Raw genomic sequence first — 24,391 nt, 5'->3', positions numbered from 1 at the left:
CCGAGAGTTACGAAGGAAACTTCGAGCTCATATTGGTTATGAGTTGAGAACGGGAATCGACTTTGGACAAACTCTTTACGTCTATTATAGTTTTTCTTTATTACAAAAGTATTCTATTCACAAAAATATTGCATGGTTATAGGCATCTCTCGTGATCAAGATATCAAAAGTAGCAGTTTAAGATATCATAGAAAGTATCAAATATTGTTTAGGAGTTACTTTTTAAAAATTTTGAAAAAGATATTACTCTTAAAAGTATTGTAAATCGATAGATCAATTGTAATTTAAACAATAAATCAAGGTAGACAAACCACGTAATATCAAGAATAAGATCAAACAACAAGAATTATGATGAAATTGAAAAGCATTCAAAAGTTGAGACAAAAAATGAATTTTCTTATCGAGTCAATATGGTCAATATGGTAGAGGGTCAATTTTTTTTTGAGAAGGAGGTTAGTGTTATTGAGTAAAACTTTAATAGTGCGTTTGATTTCAGTATTAAAATAATTTTGATTTTGATTGTGGAAAAAGGACAAATGTTGTGTAGTGTGTTGAGTTATAGTTAAAATTAAATTTTTTGACTTGGAAAATGTGTATTTTTGTTGTGTAGTGGGTTGAGTTAAAGTTAAAATTAAAATTTTTGTGATTTTAACCCTGAAAACAAACGGGCCAAATACTCTGTTTGGTTTCAGAGTTAAAATAACAAAAATTTTAACTTTTAACTTTAACTCAACACACTACACAATAAAAATACACATTTTCCAAGTCAAAAAATTTAACTTTAACTTTAACTCAACTACTACATAATAAGAACACACGTTTTCAAGTCAAATTTATAATCTCATCTTATTTGTCTTTTTTCACAATTAAAATCAAAGTTAATTTAACTCAGGAACCAAACGCACCGTAAGAGATGAGAGTGTATTTTACCCAATAGATTTCTATCTTGAGGATAAAACCACAATGCCGCTTAGATGGGACGAGATTGCCGTGCTTTGATTATGAATGCATAATCAATTATGGCAATCACATGATGGTTTCCGCAAATCGCAAAAGCAAAATTCGACAAACCTTTTGTTAGGTTGGGAACAGATTGGGCAACTGTTCTACCTTACATTACTAGTAGGAAGAGCTCCTCTCCTAATCAGGTCGCTTTCAGGAATCTCCATGAACAGGAACAAATCAAGATTGGGCTGCCTATAATTCAACAAAAAGTTAATTGATTAATTAATGAAAGAATTAATCAAATCAAATCAAATCAAATCAAAATCAAAATTAGATAAATAATATAGAAAAGACCCATAGATAGAAAGAAGGCAAAGCTGATGTTGACATTTGACCTCTCCCTCCCTCCCTCTCTCTCTCTCTCTCTGTGAAAAAGATAATTAATTTGAACATTTGAACTTCGTGAAGTTCCACTTTCGTTTTCCTTTCAATTCTGTTGCCGCTTTCTCTGTCTCTCTTTCAATTTGGACGCTGGACCATCTCATCTCATCTCTACTCCTCCGACAGTACAAACGTTAGTAGAACACTCCAATTTATCCCCTCAGTTCCTTCTCAGTATCTTCATTCATTTCTATGGAGCCCCAACTCTCCTCTTCATCTCCTTCTTCATCCTCCTAGCCCGGGTAAGGGACGCCCCAGTTCGTATCTTTTCGATCATTGCAGTCATAAAGTTCAAATTTTTAGAGCGTTCCCTTTGTGGGCTCTGTGTATTACGTGTCTGTGTAAGTTCTTTCAGCTCAGTAGAGACCGTTTCTTGATCCTGTAGCTCATCTCTTCATGATTTCCCATTTGGGAAAGGTCTTTTTTTTTTAAGGAACAACTTTGGTAGGTAAATAAATTCTATATATCCTACACTTTTTTATTCACTTACAATATTGGTTTTTCTTGATGCAGCTACTTTCCTTCTGGGTTCCACTCTGATTTGCAGGCCTATAAGCTAGAGATTGGTTCCATGTGTTTTGGTTAACCTGATATCACAACTCTAGCAAGCACTCATGGCATCAGAAGCTTAGGTTTAGCTCGGGAAATTGGTTAGTCTGCCTTTCCTTTTGCTTTTGTACCAAATGCTATAGGAACCTTCTATGCCCGTAAAAGTTTGTTTTTGGACATATACCATTTTCAGTGCAAATGTTCTTTGGGCTGAAACTGAATCTATCTCTCTCTCCATTGGACAAAGCTTTAGTTGCATCAAATGTCTTTCTGCCTAAATAAACATATCCAAGTATGTTCTTTATCAAATTGGATACAACTTCAGTCATAGTGTCCCTGGTTTTGTGCCGGCAATAGTTAAAGTTTCAGCTGGCTACATGTGCACGGCTTTTTGTGTTCCCTGCAATTAAATGGTTCTTAGGCATGTGGATATTTTAGTTGTGAAGTGCTTTAGGCTTGTTAAATTGTGATGACAACTCACAGCCAACAGAGGACCCTCTTTTGGAAAACTAGGGATACAGACCATGTCATATTCCAAAATCCAAACTATTATTTTTCGCCTCCCATGAAAGTTAAATATGCTATAGGTGATGGAGCCTTGTTCCTCAATAACAAACATCAAATGAAGCCGATCTACAACTGTGCAAGGTTCTTATTTATATGACTTTAAGAAAAAAAGATTCTAGCAGCTATATCAGTGGAGGATTTTAATGTTCTGTTCCACATGGCATGTCATTTTGGAATAAGACATATCAAATGATGTCTTGTGATTTTCTGTTGATTGACTTTGTCAGTGGTTTCTTTGGTTTTAAGGTAAAGTAATGCATTCTTCAGTGTGCATCGTTGTGCTTGAAATTCTGGCTTTTAACTTATTTTACCATTCAAAGAAGGAAGGTGCTCTACTATAGATTGATTTTTGAATTTCATTAGTTATTCTGTTAAAGGTGTCATGAAATAAGGGTTGAGGGAGGACCAGAAGTTAGTACTGAGGATGGAACAGTATGAAGTTCTGGAGCAGATTGGAAAAGGCTCTTTCGGTTCTGCTCTGCTCGTGAGGCATAAACATGAAAGGAAGAAGTAAGTTCACTCTAAATATTATCACGATTGGTTGAAACGTATGCAGACAGAATATTCTTACTGTTTGCCTTTTCTATTTCAGCATCTTCTTTATGTTCTACTTTTCTCTCAGGTATGTCCTTAAAAAGATTCGTCTTGCGCGGCAAACCGAGAGGGCTCGTAGATCAGCCTTCCAAGAGGTTAGCCTTTCTATATATGCTTTTTTTACTTCTCCATTAGCATTGTCCTTTTATTTCAAGTTTTATTCATTTATCTATCGGAAACTCTGCCACCGGTTTTCATGAGCTTTCTGGTTTCCTTTATACGTAGATGGAGCTTATATCTAAAGTACGCAATCCATTTATTGTGGAGTACAAAGATTCCTGGGTAGAGAAGGCAAGTTCGTTCTAATTCCAAATATGCTATACTTTTGTCCATTTTATTTGTCAATATGCTTTTCTCAATAAAATCTCAATGTGCTTATCAGTTTCATAATCGTTGTTCTCCTATCCTCAATTGCAGGGTTGCTATGTATGCATTATTATCGGATATTGCGAGGGTGGAGACATGTAGTGCTTTCTCTCTGTGAATTATAATTTGAGAGAGCTCTTTTTCTTTGCACATAATAATCCCTGCTTATCTCTACACAATCTTACTTTGATGATGCAAATTCTCTGCAGGGCAGAAGCTATAAAAAGAGTGAATGGGGCGCACTTTTCTGAAGAGGTTTGCATTCCTCTATTGAACTCATGTGTATTCTTCTTTGTTGGCACAGAGTTTGGTATTCTGGTACATACAGCAGTATTAGACATATATATATATATATATTTATTTATATGGTAGTCATTAGAACCAGACCAACATTGAACTGGCAAGGCATGTTTTCATGGGTTCAATGAAGGTTAAGTGCGTATTAGCGATTACTTATGTTTTATTTTAAAAACAGTGAGATATATGTTCTAGATATAAAATATTAAAAACTGTGCAGTTCAGGTTTTGTTACCTGAGAGAACTGGCAATTCACAGCGGTAAATGTGCATATCCTTTGTCCAAGAAACAATTCACGGTTGAATGGGCTGGTACAGTTGGATATTAGTAAGTTTTCTCATGCTGATTCATTGATTGATGCAGAAAATATGCAAGTGGCTGGTTGAACTCCTTATGGCTCTTGATTACTTGCACTCCAACCATATTCTTCACCGTGATGTCAAGGCTCGTGGCATATCTTATCATAACTTTCTTCAGAAATATGTTTTCATGTTTCTTGTTCCTTTTGCTGCGCCAGACTTACGATTTTCTCTGATTTCTTCAGTGCTCAAACATATTCTTGACCAAAGACCAAGACATTCGCCTAGGTGAATTATCAACCCCACTTCCTTAATTAGGCCCTTATATCTAAATCCATTTGAATTTCATGGCAATATATTCTTTTATAATTGGTGCAGGTGATTTTGGTCTTGCAAAGATGTTAACTTCTGATGATCTCGCTTCCTCTGTAAGTATATGATCGGACTGGTGGGACTCTTCTGGGCCTGCCTGTGGCTTGATTAAGTTTGATCAATTCTAGCTCTTTTTGGGCTGATGGATCCAGGTTGTTGGAACTCCAAGTTATATGTGCCCCGAGCTTCTTGCCGATATACCTTATGGTTCCAAGTCAGATATTTGGTCTTTAGGTAATTTATGATAGTAACCATCTGCGTGCAATGCTTTTTGCATTTTCTTCATCGAAATTTTGGTTTCAGAGAACCACCTTTTCTAATACTATTTGCAGGATGCTGTATGTATGAAATGACTGCACACAGGCCTGCATTTAAAGCTTTTGTAAGTCGAACATCCCATTTTAGCCATATGATATTTTGCTGATTTTCTTTCTTCCAACAAAAAGTTCATTTTCCATTGACAAATTTAAGCAAAGAAAGTCTCTGAAATAGAATTAAACTAAACATCCGAAGGTTTTCTAGTGAATATGGCTCATAATGTAAGAACAAAGTATGTACGTTTTGCTTTCTCATCATTTGAGGAGCATTCCTTGTTTTCATCGCACACAATCTTCTTTATGTCATTGCTTTATTGAATTTATTTGAGGTAATCTTGCTGTTATTTTTTTTCCCTTTCAAATGCAAAAGATGATTTTTTTTTTGGTGAACCAAAAGATGCAATTGACTGTCAATCTGGTAAGGCTGTGTAACAATTTCCCAGGTAGAGGAATTATTCATAAAGACAATTGCATAAACTCAAATTTCTCTTATTTGTGGAACGAACCAATCAAGGAAGTAATGTTTCCAAAACCATCTAATGAGATACTGTATGGACGATTTGTCATCACAACTAAATAAATGATTTGTCCAAATCTGTGAATTGGTTGTGCGAAAAGTATGTGTTCAATCAAGAATTAGTGATTCCCTGCATGTTCTTTTACCCTCGCAGGATATGCAGGCTCTCATTAACAAAATAAACAAGTCGATTGTGGCTCCCCTTCCCACCATGTATTCGGGGGCCCTGTGAGCTCTTTTTCCACTTTCTCGACCTTCCATCTCTACTTCCTGGATCACTTACTATTTCCTGTGCCATTACCAGTATCTGAATATCACCTAGTTTCCTGATCTTATGTCTATGTTTGTAATATATTTCAGTCGGGGGCTTATCAAAAGCATGCTGCGGAAAAATCCTGAGCTGAGACCAAGTGTATGTTCATAATTCCTTACTTGTCACGATTATATTTTGCCCTTTTAGAGTCATAAACAGCCAAGACTGTAAGCATAACTCATTTGAAAATGAAAATAAATACAAAATTTCAATTGACCAAACTGGATCACCACTTGGAGGCATTGATTGGCTTGCAAAGAAGTTCGCTCTTGGACATCGGTGTGTTTTCCTTTTTTATGTTAAAAAAAAAACTAAAAAAAGTACAAATGCTTACTCGAAAGTTCATTTCAAATTAGAAACTAGCTAGTCCTGTTGGTAAATACTGGGTTGGGCATATTATGCAAGATTTATTTGCTTCGCTTCCAGTTTTAGTTCTATGAGAATGGTCAAAAGACTAGTTTGATCTCAGTATCTTGGGCAAAAATTGCCCCGAATAGACTATTATATCCAATTCAGTCTGATCATGGCAGGTTTGAACTGGTAATGGTCTACCCCTGAAGTATCTGACCCTAGAAGGACTAATTTAATCGAATTCGGTTATGGTTTTAGTGTTTTTTTTTTCTCCCTGCGTACACATTAGTAAATTATCCATATTGAAGCATAATTCTGTTTCTGTCAGGCTGCGGAGTTGCTCAATCACCCACATCTTCAGCCTTATGTTCTCAAGATCCATCTCAAGCTGAACAGTCCCCGGAGGCACACTTACCCTATGCAGTGGTCCCCCCGGAACTACATGAAGAAGATCCGATTTATGGACACCCCTGAATCTATTCCCATGTCGACTGATAGGGAGAAGAGATGGTCTTTCAGCAATGACCGGACGTTGAATCCTAGCATTTCGGTGACCGAACACGACTCCTCGTCGTCCCTTTCTCGGCGAGCATATGATTTCGGGAGCTTGAATCGAACATTTGAAGAGTTATCAATCGGGCATGCCTCGGAAGATTTTGGCAGTGATAGGTCGAAAGTCTCAGATGTTCCACTGGGTTTTGCAAGAACCCCGAGACTGACACCAGTAATGGAAGCTTCTACTCCCAGGAGGCGCTCGACTACAGCAAAAGTGTCTCGAACTCCGGCCAGGAAATCATCCCGGTCATCGCGCCGAGTATCCCTCCCGCTATCAACTAGACCATCAACTATGGGCCCTCCATACACAGCTAATGTCGACCTCTTTCGAAGCACCGAATCTCCCAACGTCTCAGTCAACAAACCTCGTATCGACAAGATTGCCGAGTTCCCCCTGACATCACCAGAAGACTCGATCTTGCCAGACATCAAGGGTCCACAACTCTCGCCTGCCAATCCTGACTGCTCAATCACGAAGGACAAATGCACAGTCCACCATCCGAAAGAAGCTCCACGAAGTGAAAGCTCACAGAATAACAATGGCAATACTAAAAATAATAGCAACATCCTCACAACTGGTGGGATCTTGAGAACATCCTCTTCTTCTAATGAGTTTCGGCAGCGGAAGTTCGATACCTCATCGTACCAGCAGCGAGCCGAGGCATTGGAAGGGTTGCTCGAGTTCAGTGCTCGATTGTTGCAGCAGGAGAGGTTCGAGGAGCTAGGTGTGCTTCTAAAGCCGTTCGGCCCTGAGAAGGTTTCACCCCGGGAGACCGCGATTTGGTTGAGTAAGAGCTTTAAAGACACTGCTGTGTAATGACAAACAAGCTTTGCAGTTACATTGAGATGGGGAATTGGTTGAATGTGTTCTGTTTGGGGTTTGTTGAGGTTCTTGGATTGTGTCGAAGGGATTGTGCTGTAAATACATGCTGAAGTTCGATCTTTCGAGAATTTTGGGAGGCTTTGAAAGGTTGTGGTTTATGGAATTCCCGTATTGTTTGTCAAATATTATTCATGGAATTGTTCCTATGGTGTGAAAACTGAAATGCAGTCAGCTGGCGTGACTTCATCAAAAACCTTTAACCTAAATCCCTTGTTAACCCCCCCTCCCTCTCTTAAAAATTTTAAAAGCCAAATACACTTAGTCCATGAGTAAAAAGACAAACTTTCCAATATCAAATAAAATTAAACATATAAAATTTAATCAGGAGTACTCGACGATTCATACGTGATGATGGCTGCAGTCAGTTTGTTCGTCCTTGCTATTATAAAAATTACCCAAAAACTTGTCCTTGTTGAGCAAGCACCCTGAATAGTTTCCACGACTCGTCAAAACAGATCCCGCTTATTCGAGACACGAATTCTATATGCAGAAACAGAAGGGAAATGCCAAATTTTCAAGCTTGAATCACTTCAGTTTCTGGTTTATATCAGAGCAGGCATGCATGTCAACTTCTGTTTTGACTCCCCCGCATTCTGCCAGTTTCTTCATGCTTCCTTTCCATTTCTGCAGGAACTTTGTCCCGGAAACTTGATTAAATGATTGATATTTTTTTTTTTGGTACCAGAGGCAGTTGACGGTAACGCGAGTGAACAAGAAAGTAAAAACCTCTCTTTCTTCTGATCGATAATCTCCTGCTTCTCCATTTTATAGATCCTCCTGATGTCATTACCAGCCTAAAGAAAACTACTTTTTAGCTTGAACACGACTTAAACGAAAAATGTAGTTAAAATATTGGAAAGGGAAAAAGCTCGACCTGCTTATGTTTCTCATTCTCCTCATGAAGGGCTCCTATATATTCGGTTTTCTTCTGTAGTTGATCTGCCAGGGGCTTTCCAGTGCTATCTTTCTGTAGGGCATATCATGACAGATTTAGTATGGAAATGAACATTCGGGGTAGTGATATCCATATTCGGTAAGTAAAGATTTCAAACCAGCTTATCTCGTAACGATGTCGTAGCTTTGAATAAGAAGACTGTATTCTCCAATGCCTGAACTCACTCTCCTAGACGAATTCTCCAATGTCCATTTTATTTATTAACTCCTCGTGCACATCTTTATCTGAGCTCAAGTCATACTTTCTCCGAGCAAGTTTCTCTACGAAGTCCATTCTCTCCTCAATCAACTTCTTCTTAGACTGGTAAAACTCTGAATAAAACTGATAAAACTTGCTCTGTCCATCTCTGTAGGAGCTTTCCCTCTCTGCTCCTGAATCTTTAGTTCCTCGAGTTCCTTATCACCTGTAGTTTAAAACAAGGATGCTGCATAAGTTTCTTACTCTCTAATCCACGGGAATCAATCGTGCCAAGATGTTATCCGGTCAATCCTTACAATTATAGGACAGCAATCAACATATCGGAATTGACATAATATATATATATAGAAAAGAGACCAAGTAGGAATACCTTATGCATTCTTATAGTTTTCTCTTGAGATTCGAACTCATATAGACTACGTACCAAGAGCAGCTGATCTTGCAGAAAGCTTGTCCATGAAGAATTCCTATCCTTCTCGTCTTCCTTCTGCTTCGCCTTGAGCATAGCAAGTTCATTCCTAGTTCTCTGCAAGTCTTCCTCCAAAGTACGGACAAGCTCCGTTGAATTATTCGATTTTGTATTCTGGAATATTGTCAAATTGATTTATATAGCCAACCATACAATAACAGTTTTAGTAGTAACTTACAAAACTTCTACTGTGACATTGATGACAATGCTGCCGATAAATTAGTACGTTAGCATTTTCATATGATCTACTGCTTCAGTAAAAAAAAAAATTGTAATTTAACAGAATATGCTCTCTTGAGTTTTACCAATATAAATTTAACCGTCAATTTAAGAACATGTAGAGCGCTGTTCAAAGCATCACGTTTTGCAATGATCTAAATCAAAGGAGCAACACAATGATGTTCGACAAGCACAAAGTTTTGACTGAGGAAGAAACAGCAAATGTGAATTCTCGTACTGCGATCAGAAGATCAATATTGAGGTAAGTGTTTCTTTTTCGAGCTTCTCTGGCACCGAACATGCATGCAGCAAGAAGCAATAGTAAATTGCCTAAATCGACAGAGACATCACACAAAGCCGAAGGCATTCGCACAACCTAACTTGTTTTCTTTCTCAACGTGGCATAACTTTCGATCACGAGTGACGAATCCATCAAGACTGCGAAATCCTAGAACGTGTTGAGACGTAGTGAAGAGACGAGACGAGACGAGAGGAGAAGTATATCGAAATGAGTATGACGCGCCAAATGAAATTTCTGTTCGGATATATACATATATATAATGGATATTTTCAGAATTTGGGAAGGCTTCCCACTGTATGTGGTAATATGATGGATATCAAACATACCTCTGTACTATTTCTAAAAATAACCAAAATATACTATTTCATATAAAAATAAAAACATATAAAATGTCAATTATAGATAGATTATATTTACAATTAAATCATATAGTTGCCCAATTAAACACTCACAATCTTATGAGACAACTGTTCACTAATAGAATATGTAAGGCATTGTGTAAAAAGTTGCATATATTAATAGTGAAATCTTTATTTTAATATGAAATATATATTGAAATCATATTTTAAAAAATTCTTAAAAACATATAAAGTATAAGATATTGATGTGACAGCCTGAGAGAGTTTAGAATTTTAATGGAGCGTCAGTATAAGAGACGAAGATATCAATTTTGATGAGATGGAAGCGTGAGATGTCGGTTTAAGAGTTTATTATTATTATTATTATTATAATTATTAAAGAAAAATGAAGCAATAAAGGATATATGAGCACATATATCACTTCTCTTATGTTTAAGTAGGATATATTACTTTTCTTAGTTGCATGAATAGGATCAAACCTTATTCCTTGATATTTACATGAGATTCCTCCTTCTTAAGCAAGTCCCGAGATGGCTTATAACATATACAATGTAAAGGAATTGATATATGCAACTTAGATTTGTAGACTTTTGTCTAGAATCTCAAAAGAGAAAATGATCCAATTTCTACCGTAAGCTAATAATGAACTCACCAAACAAAACGTTCAATGAAAAGATAAAGCCATCTACACTTATACATATACAAACACGTATCTTTTTTAACATCTTTTAATTAATTATTACATAAACATCTATATAAAATATTAAAAACCGAGATGACTCACCATGCAACATCAAGTGGGACGAAGTATTCTCCTTGTGTGACTCTTCATATGACCGCTAATAGTAATTTCATAAGTGGTACAGTGTCATGATGCCACCTCGCTTTTTGAAATCAAAATACCTGCACTCATGAAATATGTAAAGAGCATGTTATAATGAATTTCTAAAACAAGTATAGCTCTCTGCAGGTGACCTGCTTCTTCCACGCAAAAGGGTCGTTGAGGAGATAAATTTAAGGATAAAGACTAATTTGTTATTGAGTTATATTGCTTTTTTCCTTTTAGATTCCATTTTTTTACTATTGTTTCTCTTTTGCAATGAAATAGATGTACTGATGGTAAAAATTGGATTGTGACAGTAATCACATCATATTGTAAACAAGCATATAAACGTACTACTTACAAGTATTTCTTCATTCACAATATTAACTCATTATATTTTACATTTACATTTTTAATAAATATTAAGAAAAGAAAATTATTCGGCCTGACAACTCTTTCCCGCGTATATGCTCAGCCCGGTTGTCTAAGTAAACAATTAAAACGGTCACTGATCTGCAAATTGAGGAGACCACGTGTCACGCCTACATTTCTTAGGCATTTTATTTTTTAAGCTATTTGTTGCCTTCTCTTTTTTTTTTGGGTGTATTATTTGTTGCCTCTTCTCTCTGCAACCATGTGCATTTTCTCGACTTTCCATCGTTACTTCCTGGGATTGCAGAAAAAAAAAATGAAGAAAAACCAAACTACTGCTGATCATCATTAATAGTTTTACTATAAAATAAAAAAAAATTGATTTTTTTCCCGACCGCAACACCATGCGGGTGTTGCACACTAGTTCGAGATGAAAGAACAACAAAACAGTGACATCTTAGTGGTATAATGTTTCTTGTGTTTGATTTTAATAGTTCCAAAAGAGAGAGAGATAACCCATACTACGGGCTGGTTCAGATGAGATTGCATGGAACATCAACCGGTCTTACAGTCTAATGGTTCAAATGTCAGATGTGCATTTCAGTCCATAAGTGAGAACCTGATTAGACAAGTACACGTCCCGATCCGACTGGTCAACCGGCGGGGCTGGTCCGGTATTGATAACAGTAGATAGGACTGTCTAAATGTGTGAAGCCTACAACCACTTTACAAGACCTCTATATACTGTATGCAAGTCCACCTTTTTATCGCGGTGATCAATGAAATATGTAAATGATCTTACGAGAGTAGTGACATTTTTTATTTATTTATTGAAACGGTCATGAGAATCCTTTATATATCCAGTGCAAAAATGGATACAAGAAAAAATGTTCAACCAAATATTATAAGAGCGGGGTGTAACAATTTATCGACTGGACAATCTACAAAGGAAAATAATGTGAAGAATCGCATCAAAATAAAAGTACAATTAAAAATTGCCATCTTGAAACCGTTAATCCTGATCACGACTTGTCTGTAACATTTTACAAGGTAAACACCGGGAGTGGAATCCTTAGCCTAGTTCATAATCCATGATGAAATTTCACTTTTACGAAAAAAAGTGGAATGGACAGGGTGTCTTAGGCCAATATCCGAGCGTAAGATCCCACCACAGATTACAACCCCAAGACAGATTTTAATGAAACTAATCCTAATAGCCCAATCCCAATACAATCAAACCAAGAAAACTAGAGCAGCTAAGCAACAAGTGATTCCTTGATCGGTTTAAACCGGCGACCGTCAATGGGGAGCCAACCAATCCAAAATCAACAACAAAAGGGCAAGCCATAAAAAAAATTGATTTTAACGGGCATAAGGTAAAATCAGACCAATAGAGTTGCAATCTTGATGTGATGACCTAGGGGTGACAATATGTGTCGTGTTGTGTTTAAACAAGTCGTGTCTAAACAAGTTTGTGCCAAAAAGTTCTAAACTCGAATACAACATGTTTAATAAACGTGTCGAGATTTTCAAACTCGACCACAATACGTTTAATTATGGGTTGACATGAATACGACACGTTTAACTCATTTAACTAAGCATGTCTAAATGTATATGTATACTTACCTACATGATATGACACTATTACCTTTAAGTACATATTATACCTATATGATATACTATTAACTTTAATTACATGATTGACATGATAAAATCACAATAAACGAGCTATTTATATAAACAAATTTAGATGATTTTAGTGTATTTTCTTCTATAAATTAGTACAATATGTGAAACAAATTTATTAACACGATAACATATAATATAAATTGGTCTAAAATCCATATTGGAACCCGTCCCTTAAAATATAGGGTTCGGATATCGTGAAAAAAAAGGTATCCGGACCTGCACACCCCCTATTTTCAGCTAAAAAAACTTTGAAGGGCGGAATGGACAGAGCTGAACGATATAATAGAGAGAAGGTGCGTGGCTTTTGCGGATGAGAGAAAGGAGAAGATCAGAGACGACTAGGGCCCGAGATCGAAGAAATTTTCTTCAATTCTTCTCTTACCCTTTTGTATTTTAATCATGTTTCTTCTCAACTCTTAGATGTTGAACACAACCATCAGGAGCTAAATTTATTGGCTTAGGGCTTTAATGGAATGTAAGGTTTATTCATAATTCGTGAATTTACTTGCTTGTCTATTGAATCAAATGGGGAAGTTTAGGGAGTGAAGTGGACCGGAATACAACGTTAGGGGCCGAATGAAAATTCGCTCGAGCCCCAAATCTTTCTCCCGTCTCTTTGGAACGTTAAACCCTGATTAAACCCTAATCAAGCTGAACGCCGTGAAGAACTCTGTGACCGGAGATTTGATCGGAAATGAGGGAAGAATCCGATTCGGAAGCGCTCGTCATGGAACCCTTCGAGCTCAGCTATTCTGATCTGGTGATTCTGTCCTCAACCGGCCCTACAGATGATCCTTCTTCGTCAGCATCGGAGGAAGAGATCCTCAGGTGGGACTCTATGAGGCGAAGCGTAATGGAGTCTCTAGGACCAGACGGCCCTGGACTGCTTGCTGTCAGCGGGGTCCCCGGTGTCTCCTTCCTCCGGCGGAGGCTCCAGTTCGCCGCCCGGGAGCTTGCCCTTCTCGATCCTGAACGCCGGAAGCGCATCCTCAAGGTAAGTAGCTACAAATTCTGCGTTTAGATTGTCAATTCGCAAGCACGGCGGTAGGGAGAGAGCTTGGCTTGGTAGAAGTTTGGTAATTTATCTTAGGAAGAAAGGTGGTATTACGGGAAGATTTTCTTCCCCGGGAAGGAATATTGTACATTTATTTTGTATCATATTTGGTTGATGTTTTGTTTAGATGTTTTGGTCTGATGTTTTGGTTCTCCTTTCTCTGCATGTTGTGGTTTAGTTCTCATATTTTCCTTTTGAGTTCAATTGATTTTAGGAGCAATGCTTGGGGAGTGATGTTCCACTAAAAGATCCAGACCGAAGAGTCTCCTCCTTTGCTATGCAACTGAGATACGCAGAAGGTGTGGCGAATTCTCGGAGCAAAGCAAACAATGAATTGAATCGAGTGGCTAGTTTAGAAAATGGCGATCTTAACATGAATAAGTCGATGAAATTTCAGGATGATGAATACGATCACCTTGGAAATTCTTTAAAGGAGCTGGGTTTTGTAATGATGGACCTGGGAATCTGTCTTGCCCGAATTTGTGATTCGGCCATCGGGGGCCATGAGCTGGAGCAGAGTCTGATGGAATCTTCAAGTGCAAAAGGGCGACTTATTCATTACCATTCCAGGATAGAGAATCTTGTTCTAAAGCAAAGTGGGAAAAAGTCAGGAATCAATAAGGGTAGAGTCGCTAGCAAGAAAAATTTAAAACGGGACTCTATGAAGAGGGGTGACTCGACACATTGTGAGGCCAAAGCATGTTGTGTAAGCTCCAACCTGTGGCAGCAATGGCATTATGATTATGGTATCTTCACAGTTCTGACAGCTCCTATGTTTCTTTCATCTGTTTTACCACAAGAAGCGAGGGAAGATGATCGAGGGGCTGCTACTTGTGTTCAAGAATGTCCTTACCCAGGGGGGCACACACATTTGCAAATTCTCGATGCCAAGAAGGGTAAAGTTTTCATGGTGAAGACATCTTCTGAAAGCTTCATAATCCAGGTGGGGGAATCTGCTGATATCTTATCCAAGGGAAAGTTGCGGTCAACCCTTCACTGTGTTCATAGACCTCCGATGCATGAAAATTTGAGTCGAGAATCATTTGTTCTGTTCTTGCAGCCTGCTTGGACGAAAATTTTCACTCTTTCAGGTTACCCAATGGATCAGTTAGTTTTTGATTGTGAGGACACTGAGTCATCTAATGATGGATGTCGTCTCACCCAACAAGATGGGAGAGATCTGATAGACAGAATTTCGAGAATTATCCCCTCACTCATGTCACGGTTGAAAGATGGAATGTCTTTTGCTGAATTTTCACGGGAAACTACCAAGCAATACTATGGCGGCAGCGGCTTGCAGGCAAATCAATAGCTTTCATGTCTGTTCTGCATGATCTGGGAATTTTTGGTAAGAGTTTCATGTCCTCAACTTCATGACTCTATTTCACTCGATGCTTTGTTCATTCATCTCTCTTTCCCCTCCTCTTTTGTTATCTTTTACTTTGACCCTTTTGTGAAGTCAAGCTCACGTGAACCTCTGACAATCCAAGTCTCTCTAGTATACGTTAAGCATGTGATTGCTTGACGAAGAGAAATGGGTCATAGATATTTGGGAACATCTTAATGGATCAAAACTTGGACATGATGTCGAATACATTATCAGTTACATTATTTGGATCAATAATATACTTAATCTTGCCTAGGAGCTTGAGTTGACTCTTCAACTGGTTTGTTAAAGTCTGGGAGCTTGAGTTTGAGTTGCCTAGGCTTTTACATACAAAGGATTTAGTGACCCAAAAGCATGAATAGATAAGCTGATTGTTGTACACCCTACTCGCTAGCCAAAATGTCCCCCCAATTTTGATTTCCTCATCTCGAATTCTAACTGCTGGTCCTCTTTTTAACTTGTAGCCTTTGCCCTCAAGTTCTCTGCTTGCCATTCTCTGTTGACCTTTGCAATAAAATCCTCAATTCTCATCTTCAACTCATCATCATGATCCTCATCTTCTTCTTGGTTGTAGCCTTTGTCTTCTATCTCTATGTTACATTGAGTGCACGCATCTTCAGGTTCTGCCACGGCTCTCTCCTCTCTGTGATTGGACGGGCTCTCAGCTTTAACTCGAGTCTCATTTGTGTTGCTTTTGCAGGTGGGCATTGAGGAGGCGGGAGCACAACTTCCCTCGATGCTCGACTTCGACTTCGAGCCCACGAGGATGACGGCTATGATGAGGTTGCAGAAGCAGAAGACAAAGAGAGAACTCGAAGCCGCCTGAGAGATGACCTCAACCGCGGAGTCCAACATGACTTCTCGACTGAACCGGAGCGCAAAGAAGAAGAACCGGGATCTGCAGAGGGAGGAAAAATGCGGGTTCTCGAGCTCTGCAGGTCTTTGGAGAGGTATCTATCAACTATCAACCCTTTTAAAGCCTTAATGTTTAGATGGCAGGAAGAGTGGAGGGGAAGACATTTTTGGAGGAATAAGCAAAGCTGTTGACTCGGATGGTGATGATGATGATGAGGTGTGGTGTGAAAGCTACTAACTACCGAACATATATGTCTTTGCTGCTTTGTTTAGTTGTTAACCGATGATTATTGTTAGTTTAATGCATTGAGGTGTGTTGGTGAAGCTTCTTGACAGCAACGGTTTGGGGCCCACTCCTCTGATTTCTTAAGTAGAAAGTCGTCCTCCCAACCTCTACCAAACTGCGGCCTCACATGGGAGCTGGTCCTAATAGCCTGCCGGTTTTCGATGCGATATGGTAGCATGGCTCGATAATGTTACATACGAAGAATCTATGCTTTTGCTTGAAAGTTGTCGATGGTAGTCGATGTTTAAGGGGGAATTTTCAATCCTACATTGGGCATCTCTTTTCTACTTTTTTTCATGTAATGTAGTGTTTAAGCAAAGCCTACATGTATTTACATATATATGAAATTAGTCTCCTACAAATGCGATGTCATCAAAATTCGTGTTTTTGTTGCTATGAATTATTAGATACATTAAGTAAAGATTAAAATAGAACTTTTGTCGTAAAAGTCACTAAATGTGGAATAATTTATCCACAAAGGTCACCCTATTTTAGATCTTCTTGGGGTCAAGGAGATGTGGATTAGTTGAAGTGCGTGAAAATCAATCTGAACCTGAATAACACTTAGTAAAAGGAGGGGTACCTGTTTACCACATGCAACCTGATCTCTATTTGTTACTTCTAGCTGTGGCCCATTCCAGATTGTATTCCCATGAGAAATTACTTCAATTTCCACCCATTAACGATAGAAAATTTTAAGAAAATAGGATTCTTTTGCTGTATATATCTATATCTCAAGGTTCGATGCAAATGGGTTCGAAATCCCTTAGAGTCACTGGAGTGCCTTTGACGTGATTACCCGCTCCGTGCGTCGCCGGGAGTTCACAGAACTCCGGGATTAATTGGGCGAAATCTAAACACCCTGGATTAGCAAAAGAAAAAAAAAGTTCGTTGCAAATAAACAGTGAGTTAACTATTGTAATTCTATTAGCAATTTTTTCAAATAACGTGATAAGATAGGATAATCGAATAATGCAGCAGGGTAAGAGATCCGCGAGATATGAAAACATTTGCAGTGTGCAGACCAAGCCGAACGCTATTTGTGTGGCGTCATCCGATTGACATCAGCAGTGCCATAATTTTCCCCTTACAATATTTCCTTTTACGTATTTTGTCGTCTTCTGTTATCATACATTTAATATGTCCATATTATCTACCTAAATAAATTTATTCATAAAATAATATTTGGATTGTCAAATTGCAGATTCTCTACTTGGAAGGCAGTAAGAAAATTCTAATGTGAACTAGGAACAAACTCGGGGGATGCCGCGGGTCTTCAAAAATGTTTTCAGTCAATAATTTTTTTTCTCATGATCAAAATGTGAGATGGATATTAGTAATATTGGAAAGAAAAATATTAATAAATTAATATAGTGTGACTTATTTTCAAATAAATAGAGTTGTCTAATTTCGCAAGTTTCTAAAGTTAATGAACATATAGATGTGGAAGAAAAGGAAAAGAGAAGCTTAATCAAACGCTATGATAAGTATAAAAACATAAGAGCATATAGTAAATTTTTTTATATACAAATATGCCATATATATATTTATATTACACATGAAATTGCATTATTTATCTATAAATAAAATTCTTGTTTAGCAAATTCCTCTCGAAAAGCATACATGAATATAGGAAAAAGGCCGGAATCTATTTTAACATTATATGGAACGAAGAAGAATGATATAAATGTAGAAATAAATTAATAAAAATTTTGACGGAAAAAAAATTTCAATAGGATTATTATGGTGCACTTGAATTTTTAAATGAATTTTATGAAATTAACTCATTTTATATGTACCAAAAAATAATTAACTCATATTATTATATAATATACATTAATTTTCTAAGATTGATTAGTTGAGATCTTATAATTATATCATATTTATAATTTATATATATAGAGAGAGAATGATTTAATAACAATAATAAAATTGAAAAAGAAAAGATAGACCAAAGAATTGATGGATTGATTAGAACCAAAGGCATTCTAACAAAAAACTATCCTAACACTTTAATTGACTCATTTTATCGTTATTTTTCATAAATTTATAAAGATAAAAATTATGTGTAGTATTATTTTGAGAAAAAAATGCTCGTTACTATTAAAATGATACTGTACTCGACAATTTATGGGATGTGATTATTTTAGTTAAATGACATATAGATAATTAAAACATGTTAATTTTGAAATATTTTTTGGAGAACGTAAAAAGAAATCAAAAGAATGAATTAAACGAAAAAGAATGAAAATTTAAAAAGAAAAGAAAAATGGTTAGAATGAAAGAGAAAAAAATAGAGGACACCTGTCATATTTATAGCTAAGAAGACTCAAACAATAGTTTTACTTTTATAAATTTGATTTGATTTGATTGATTTGACTTTTTGAATGTTAATGTGCCAGTTAGCTTAAATAAATTTAATACGATTCAGACATATTAAATTTTTAAATATCAAGATACATATAAAAAAAAATTGTATGACGGATAAGTGAATAATTGATCATAAAAGTCATCGAGGCTTAAATCACTGAAGGCAAGAGCATGGATTTGCGCATGTAAATTTCTTGAACGGAGAAAGATGCGTGAATTTAACATTTTTAGGATTTAATATTTATTTTTATATTTTATACTTAAATGCAAGAAAATGAATTAATGCAAATTCTAAATTCATGCTATCGGCATAAAGTGATGCAGTGGAGCTGCAATATCGGAGACTTGGAGATCCCCTTTTTCTCCTATTTATTTTCAGACCTCGTACAAATACCCCCAAACCCGAAGTAATGCTTGTTGTTGAACGATATCGAGCTTGATCCATAGTCAAGTATGCTCCACGGTATAGCGACATTAGGGCATTAGCCAAGTCCTAGTGATCCTCGCTCTTGATTTGAAAATAAAAAATTTCACATTCGATATTCTTATCAATAAAACTTATTGTACCCCTTAATTCCATTACTTTAACTTTCTACTAGGCTAACAAGTCGCCTTAATGAGTAAGGGAAATTTTTTATGGGATATAAGAGGACTTATCACAAATTACAACAGAGATCTAAAAAGAGGAAAAGGTTAAAATTTCATTTGTAGTCCTCAAATATAGTTTCTTGTTTCAATTTCATCACAATTCCAGTTTTTGGTTCAATTACATTTATGGTCCTCAATGTTATACATTTTATTCTCTTTATCCGATTATTTTTTAAATGATTAAAAGAATTAAACAGAAAAAAGAGATTATATTTTCCCCCTCAATCTTATTTTGTATCATCCTAAAAGATAGGAGTAAAAGGAACAAAACATGTAAAATTGAGGAAATGATTGATGTAAAAGAATAATTGCAATGAAAATAAAAGAAATTAAATATTGAGGACCAAAAGTGGATTATTCCATAAAAAAGTAGCTAAATAAAAATCAATTTAAAAATAGGAGGGTCAAATGGCTCCATAACCAGTAGCCACTTTCTTTTTATGAAAATGCCCTGAAAGTCTCATAAAGTTCTCTTTAGACCTTCCAGACTTCCTAGGAAAGTTGAAGGCTTTTTATATGCTTTTGTAGGGGTGCATTCAAGCTGAGTCGAGCTGGAATTTAAGCAAGTTGGACTCCACTCGATTTGGAAACTTTGAGTTCGAGCTCTGTCGAGCTGGAACTTGAGCTTGAGCTCGGTCGAGCTTCAGAATCTCAAGTCAAGGTCAACCTCCGGTAAAAATCCAATCGAACAACTAGAACTCGATTTGTTTAGGCTCGATTAAACTCCCGAAAACAGTGACCGCCGTCTACTGACATAGAGACATAGTCAGATCAGATGATGTTTACAATCTTATCTTACAAAAAACTAAAACATGTCCTTTAAAGCCCCGTGTCCTTCTTCAGTTTTCCATTTTTTAACCCTTTTTTTCACCATTTTTCAACTCTACCGACAAACTTTTTTTTTTTTTTTGCATTTAGTGTCCCTATTGTTTATTTATTCGGACATCCTTTATTTTTTCATACGTCCTCCAAAAGAATTTCAACATTATCATATCTATTATGTCTTTGCTATCTATACAATTAAGTAAAATATTTCAAATCCTGTACAAAAGTTCATAGTTTTTTTTGTTTCTGAAATATTTGTGGAGAAATAAAAATGACATGGGTGCTACTAGAGCATTGGTATCGATACATTTAACTAAAATATCACATCCTACAAGATAGGTGTAATTTTTATTTCTAAAAAATTTGTAGAGAAACAAAGATGACGTAAGTGCTATTTGTTAAAATATTTTTCCATAAATTAAGCTTGATCCATCAAAACGAGAGGAGGCCAAATGTCGCTCTTTTTTCTTTTCATTTTAAACCTTTTCTTTCCTATTTATTAATTTTATTTACAAAGTTTGATTTTATTTCATTTTTTCTCTTCTTTTAATTTCTTTTTATATCCTCCAAAAATATTTTAAAATTAGCATGTCTTAGCTATCTATACAATTAATTAAGATAATTCATATCCTTCAAATGGAGCAAAGTATCGTATTGATACTTGTACACTTTTTTCCTTAAAATAATATTACTCGCAATTTTTGTTTGTATAAAATTTATGGAAAAATAACAATAAAGTGAGTGCTACTGGAGTATTAGAATATTTATTCATTATGTTGTATCAAGTTCTAATTATCCACTAAATCCTTTAATTCTTTCTTTTCTCTTTTATGTTTTGTTTTAATAAAAAATTATTGCAATTAAAACCTCTCGGTGAAATACAAGGTTAGTCACCCTATTGCCTTGGAGTAATCCTCATTTGGACATTAATTTCATTGGAGGCACAAGATACTTTTAATGAATTCCAAACCCACTTAAAATTAGCGGGGCCATTTCAGCCTAGATGTCATTTTTTAAACAAAATTTCAATATTTTTTGATATAAAAAATTTATTTCAATTGATCACTAGCAGCCTCTTTTTATTCTGATGTTAAAAATGTCCAAACTCTCTTTTTCATAAAATGCAAGGTTATCTCATCCTATTTACTTAATCTTCACTTAGGCATTGATTTTAATGAATTTCAAACTTCACTTAACATTAACGGGCCCCTTAAGCCTAAATATTGTGATCATGGTTATCAAATATTAGAAATATTGAAAATTCAAATTAACATTTGGATGGAGAAATATTTGTTTTTTATGCCTTATGACCCATATGATTGATATAATCCTTTCAAAAATCAAGATTATTTATTAGCAATCAAGAGTTAATAGTTTTTGCAGATAAATAGTTTTATCATTATTTTCATTTATTTATGCAAACTAATATGCTAAGATTGACGAAAATGTTTTATTTGCCTGCGACATCTCGCAGGTTCCATCCTAGTGTTTTTCTAAAGCAGTAGCGTGCAGAGAGTATGCGCGACGTGCATCTTTAATGGTCGATGATACTAAGTAGCTGCTAGATCTTGGAATATGGTTGAGATACGGTTGATATATGTATTGCCCAAAACAGAGAAAATCATTTATTCTTTTAGTTCTTCCCTATTTGTTTATATTCTTCATTTCGGATCCATGTTTTTGTAACAAAACCTTTTGGGATTAAGGAATCATTAATGGAAAAAAAGAAAAGACGCCACACACATAAGCATCTGGCAATTGACGGACATCTAAGGTGGATTAAGGAACGATTGGAGCAGATTGATGGAACTATGGTTAGAAAACAACAGATTAATCGCGAGTGTAATCTTAGGACGAGAATATATCCAATCGAACCAAAGAGGCGAGAAAAGAGAATAACTAAGGTAATACTTGAAATTGTCACAAGCCATTCAAATGTTAGACTATAGCATAGATTACCATACTCAGAAAATCACAAATCCGAGAAGAGCAATCGGAAGAAACCCGAGGGCAAACCCTCTATATAAGGCCCGTTTGAATTGTTAAACTGATTTTAGAATCATGATTTTGATTTTAACTCAACACACTACACAACAAAAATACACGTTTCCCAAGTCAAATTTATAATACTATCTCATTTGTCTTTTTCCACAATCAAAATCAAAATCATGATTCTAGAATCACTCTTACATTTCAAACGCAGCCTAAGAATCCATGACCCGATTACCGGTGATCAGGCGACTAGCTAAAAATTAGATGAATCAACACAGAGTTAAACACATGCCTATATAAAACTCCACCTTATATCAAAGATAGGCTCGAGCGGCACCAATTCCTTTAGACACTAACAATTTATAATTAAAAGGTAGCATGGAAATTTTCATATAATTTCGATAGTTTATAGTCAAAATCTCATGGAATTTTCATGGAATTTCGTGCATATTATTTTGAACAAAAGATTGTTCATGTTTTATTAAACTTTGAAATGCATGTCTCTACTAGGACTCGCAGCCTAAACCCTGACGTGCTCTCTTACTAGTACCCAACACGATGATCGGAATGTTTCTTCTGCCTATCAGGACCGTGCTACCTTGTGACAAGTGTGGCCGACCCGGCAAGTAATAGCCTGCCTAAAGCTGTTGATGCTCATCTCGATGAGCATTGATGTGGCCTTATTGCGGCGAATGCATAGGTCTGCAGTACACTCGGGAAAGCCTTCAATTTGTGCTTGAGCATGTGCGATAATTACGTTGGGGACTGAGTTCTTTTCCTCCAACAATTATAGAGGGAGTAAACGAACCATGAGCTCATTCCCTGCAATTGCACCATGAAATCGATGTCATCAAACTTTAGAAGAAATTCTTAAAATTATAATAAGAGAAATACGCAATGAACTAAATGTTTAGAATTATTTGAGCCAAAGTGATATTTTTGGGATTGGGGTTTTAACTGTTTGCGTAGTTTTATGACTTCAGACATGATTTTGTCAATGTGACTTAAATTTAATATCTAAGGGTATAGGAAAAAATGAAAATTTCTTAATTGAAATGTAAATTGTAAACACCGTATTTTTTCATTTCGAAAATTAATTAAATGAATGAAAATAAGTGAGGGATAAAAAAGTGAGGTGCTATGACGTATAATGGAAAAGAGGCATGTGAGAAAGGACAAAGGGGTTTGAACGTGAGATGTTAATTAATGAGAGAAACATTTGAAGAAAAAAATGTGGGAAAAAAAAGAAAAACAAAATTATGAATAATTTACTATTCAATTCAAAACTATGAATAATTTATTATTTATCGTAGAGTATATAGATAAAAGTTAGATTGTGATTATTTTTCTTCTGTAATCTTTTAGATACACAACTTATTGGGACACACTCAATTCAAAATTTTAGGGACAGTTCTTCCCTTAAATAACACTTGCTGCCACATTTATTCCCGTTTGGGCCAACTTTGGCGCCACTGGCCGCACTACCCACCTAACCTAATCCCTTTTCTAAAATATAATATATACTAGACAAATACCCGTATTATCAGGGGTGTGCAAATCCAGGTATTCTTTTTTTTTTTTTCAGGATACTCCGACCCTACCATGTAAAAAATATGTTTCAAGATTTTAGAACCGGATCTACCATGTTGAGTTATGGAACCGAAACCTATCTCGAAACCTGTATTATACCACAATTGGTATCATATTAGAACCTATAAATTTTTTTTATCTCCTTAAATAAAATCGAAAATGTTTTCTTCATAATCAATAATTACACAAAACAGAATGTTAACATAGATTTATTTTTTTAAATCAATGACTATATTTTTTAAATATAGGAATATTTGAATATAACTATACCTATATAATGGGAAAATTATTATATGGGTCCGAGTATCGATTTTAATTCAAATTCTTATATGCAAGAATTGAAACTGAAATCAGTTTTCACCGGTTCCTTATTTTAATACTCGGACCCTACTTATTTTCAATACGAACTATTTGGGCCCTACACCGATTTTAGGTATACTCAGTATCTGTGTACACCCCTACGTACTGCACACTAATTTCACTAAATGTCGTGAATAGGTTACTGTAAATTTCTTTATCTTATTATATCTTGCACATAATTAAATTTTAGTGACTTTTTGGTAATAAAAAGTTAAAAAATTATAATACATTATGAGAAATATTAATAAATTATTTTTTTCCTATTAAAAAAAG

The 24,391-nt window shown here is 35.8% G+C and overlaps 2 protein-coding genes and 1 long non-coding RNA gene across 11 annotated transcripts; 2 read left to right on the top strand and 1 right to left on the bottom strand.

The window, feature by feature from the left end:
• The first annotated feature begins 1,384 nt into the window (after nt 1–1,384).
• LOC116188628 (serine/threonine-protein kinase Nek1-like) lies at nt 1,385–7,503 on the top strand. Of its 6 annotated transcripts, none has more exons than XM_031518104.1 (15): nt 1,385–1,519; nt 1,900–2,036; nt 2,880–3,012; nt 3,125–3,191; nt 3,322–3,387; nt 3,514–3,560; nt 3,672–3,717; nt 4,123–4,203; nt 4,304–4,346; nt 4,437–4,486; nt 4,583–4,664; nt 4,763–4,812; nt 5,419–5,492; nt 5,625–5,676; nt 6,257–7,503. In XM_031518104.1, exons 3-15 carry the CDS (start codon nt 2,927–2,929, stop codon nt 7,298–7,300), a joined length of 1,788 nt encoding a protein of 595 aa, XP_031373964.1. In that variant the 5' UTR covers nt 1,385–1,519; nt 1,900–2,036; nt 2,880–2,926; the 3' UTR covers nt 7,301–7,503. The 6 variants fall into 6 exon arrangements, with proteins under 6 accessions (XP_031373964.1, XP_031373965.1, XP_031373966.1 ...); XM_031518105.1 differs by having other exon boundaries at nt 1,396–1,628; nt 1,934–2,036; XM_031518106.1 differs by having other exon boundaries at nt 1,396–1,628; nt 1,934–2,036; nt 2,866–3,012.
• A 130-nt stretch (nt 7,504–7,633) lies between these two features.
• LOC116188630 lies at nt 7,634–9,074 on the bottom strand. The gene is made up of 4 exons (XR_004152275.1): nt 8,944–9,074; nt 8,419–8,724; nt 8,241–8,333; nt 7,634–8,160 (listed from the first exon to the last, which is right to left on the bottom strand). It is a non-coding gene; the product is annotated as an uncharacterized LOC116188630 (long non-coding RNA).
• A 4,005-nt stretch (nt 9,075–13,079) lies between these two features.
• Nucleotides 13,080–16,705, top strand: LOC116189268. Of its 4 annotated transcripts, none has more exons than XM_031518861.1 (4): nt 13,080–13,745; nt 14,020–14,748; nt 14,866–15,153; nt 15,893–16,705. In XM_031518861.1, the coding sequence occupies exons 1-3, from the start codon at nt 13,446–13,448 to the stop codon at nt 15,115–15,117; spliced, it is 1,281 nt and encodes a 426-aa protein (XP_031374721.1). In that variant the 5' UTR covers nt 13,080–13,445; the 3' UTR covers nt 15,118–15,153; nt 15,893–16,705. The 4 variants fall into 4 exon arrangements, 2 of the variants coding, with proteins under 2 accessions (XP_031374721.1, XP_031374720.1); XR_004152367.1 differs by having other exon boundaries at nt 13,329–13,745; nt 14,020–15,153; nt 15,893–16,142; nt 16,373–16,705; XR_004152366.1 differs by having other exon boundaries at nt 13,329–13,745; nt 14,020–15,153; nt 15,893–16,264; nt 16,373–16,705.
• Nucleotides 16,706–24,391: the final 7,686 nt, after the last annotated feature.

This window comes from Punica granatum, chromosome 8 (genome assembly GCF_007655135.1).
Source record: "Punica granatum isolate Tunisia-2019 chromosome 8, ASM765513v2, whole genome shotgun sequence".
Lineage (NCBI taxonomy): Eukaryota > Viridiplantae > Streptophyta > Magnoliopsida > Myrtales > Lythraceae > Punica > Punica granatum.
The sequence above is the reverse complement of the archived record's forward strand: the minus strand, read 5'-3'. Positions and strand labels throughout refer to the sequence as shown.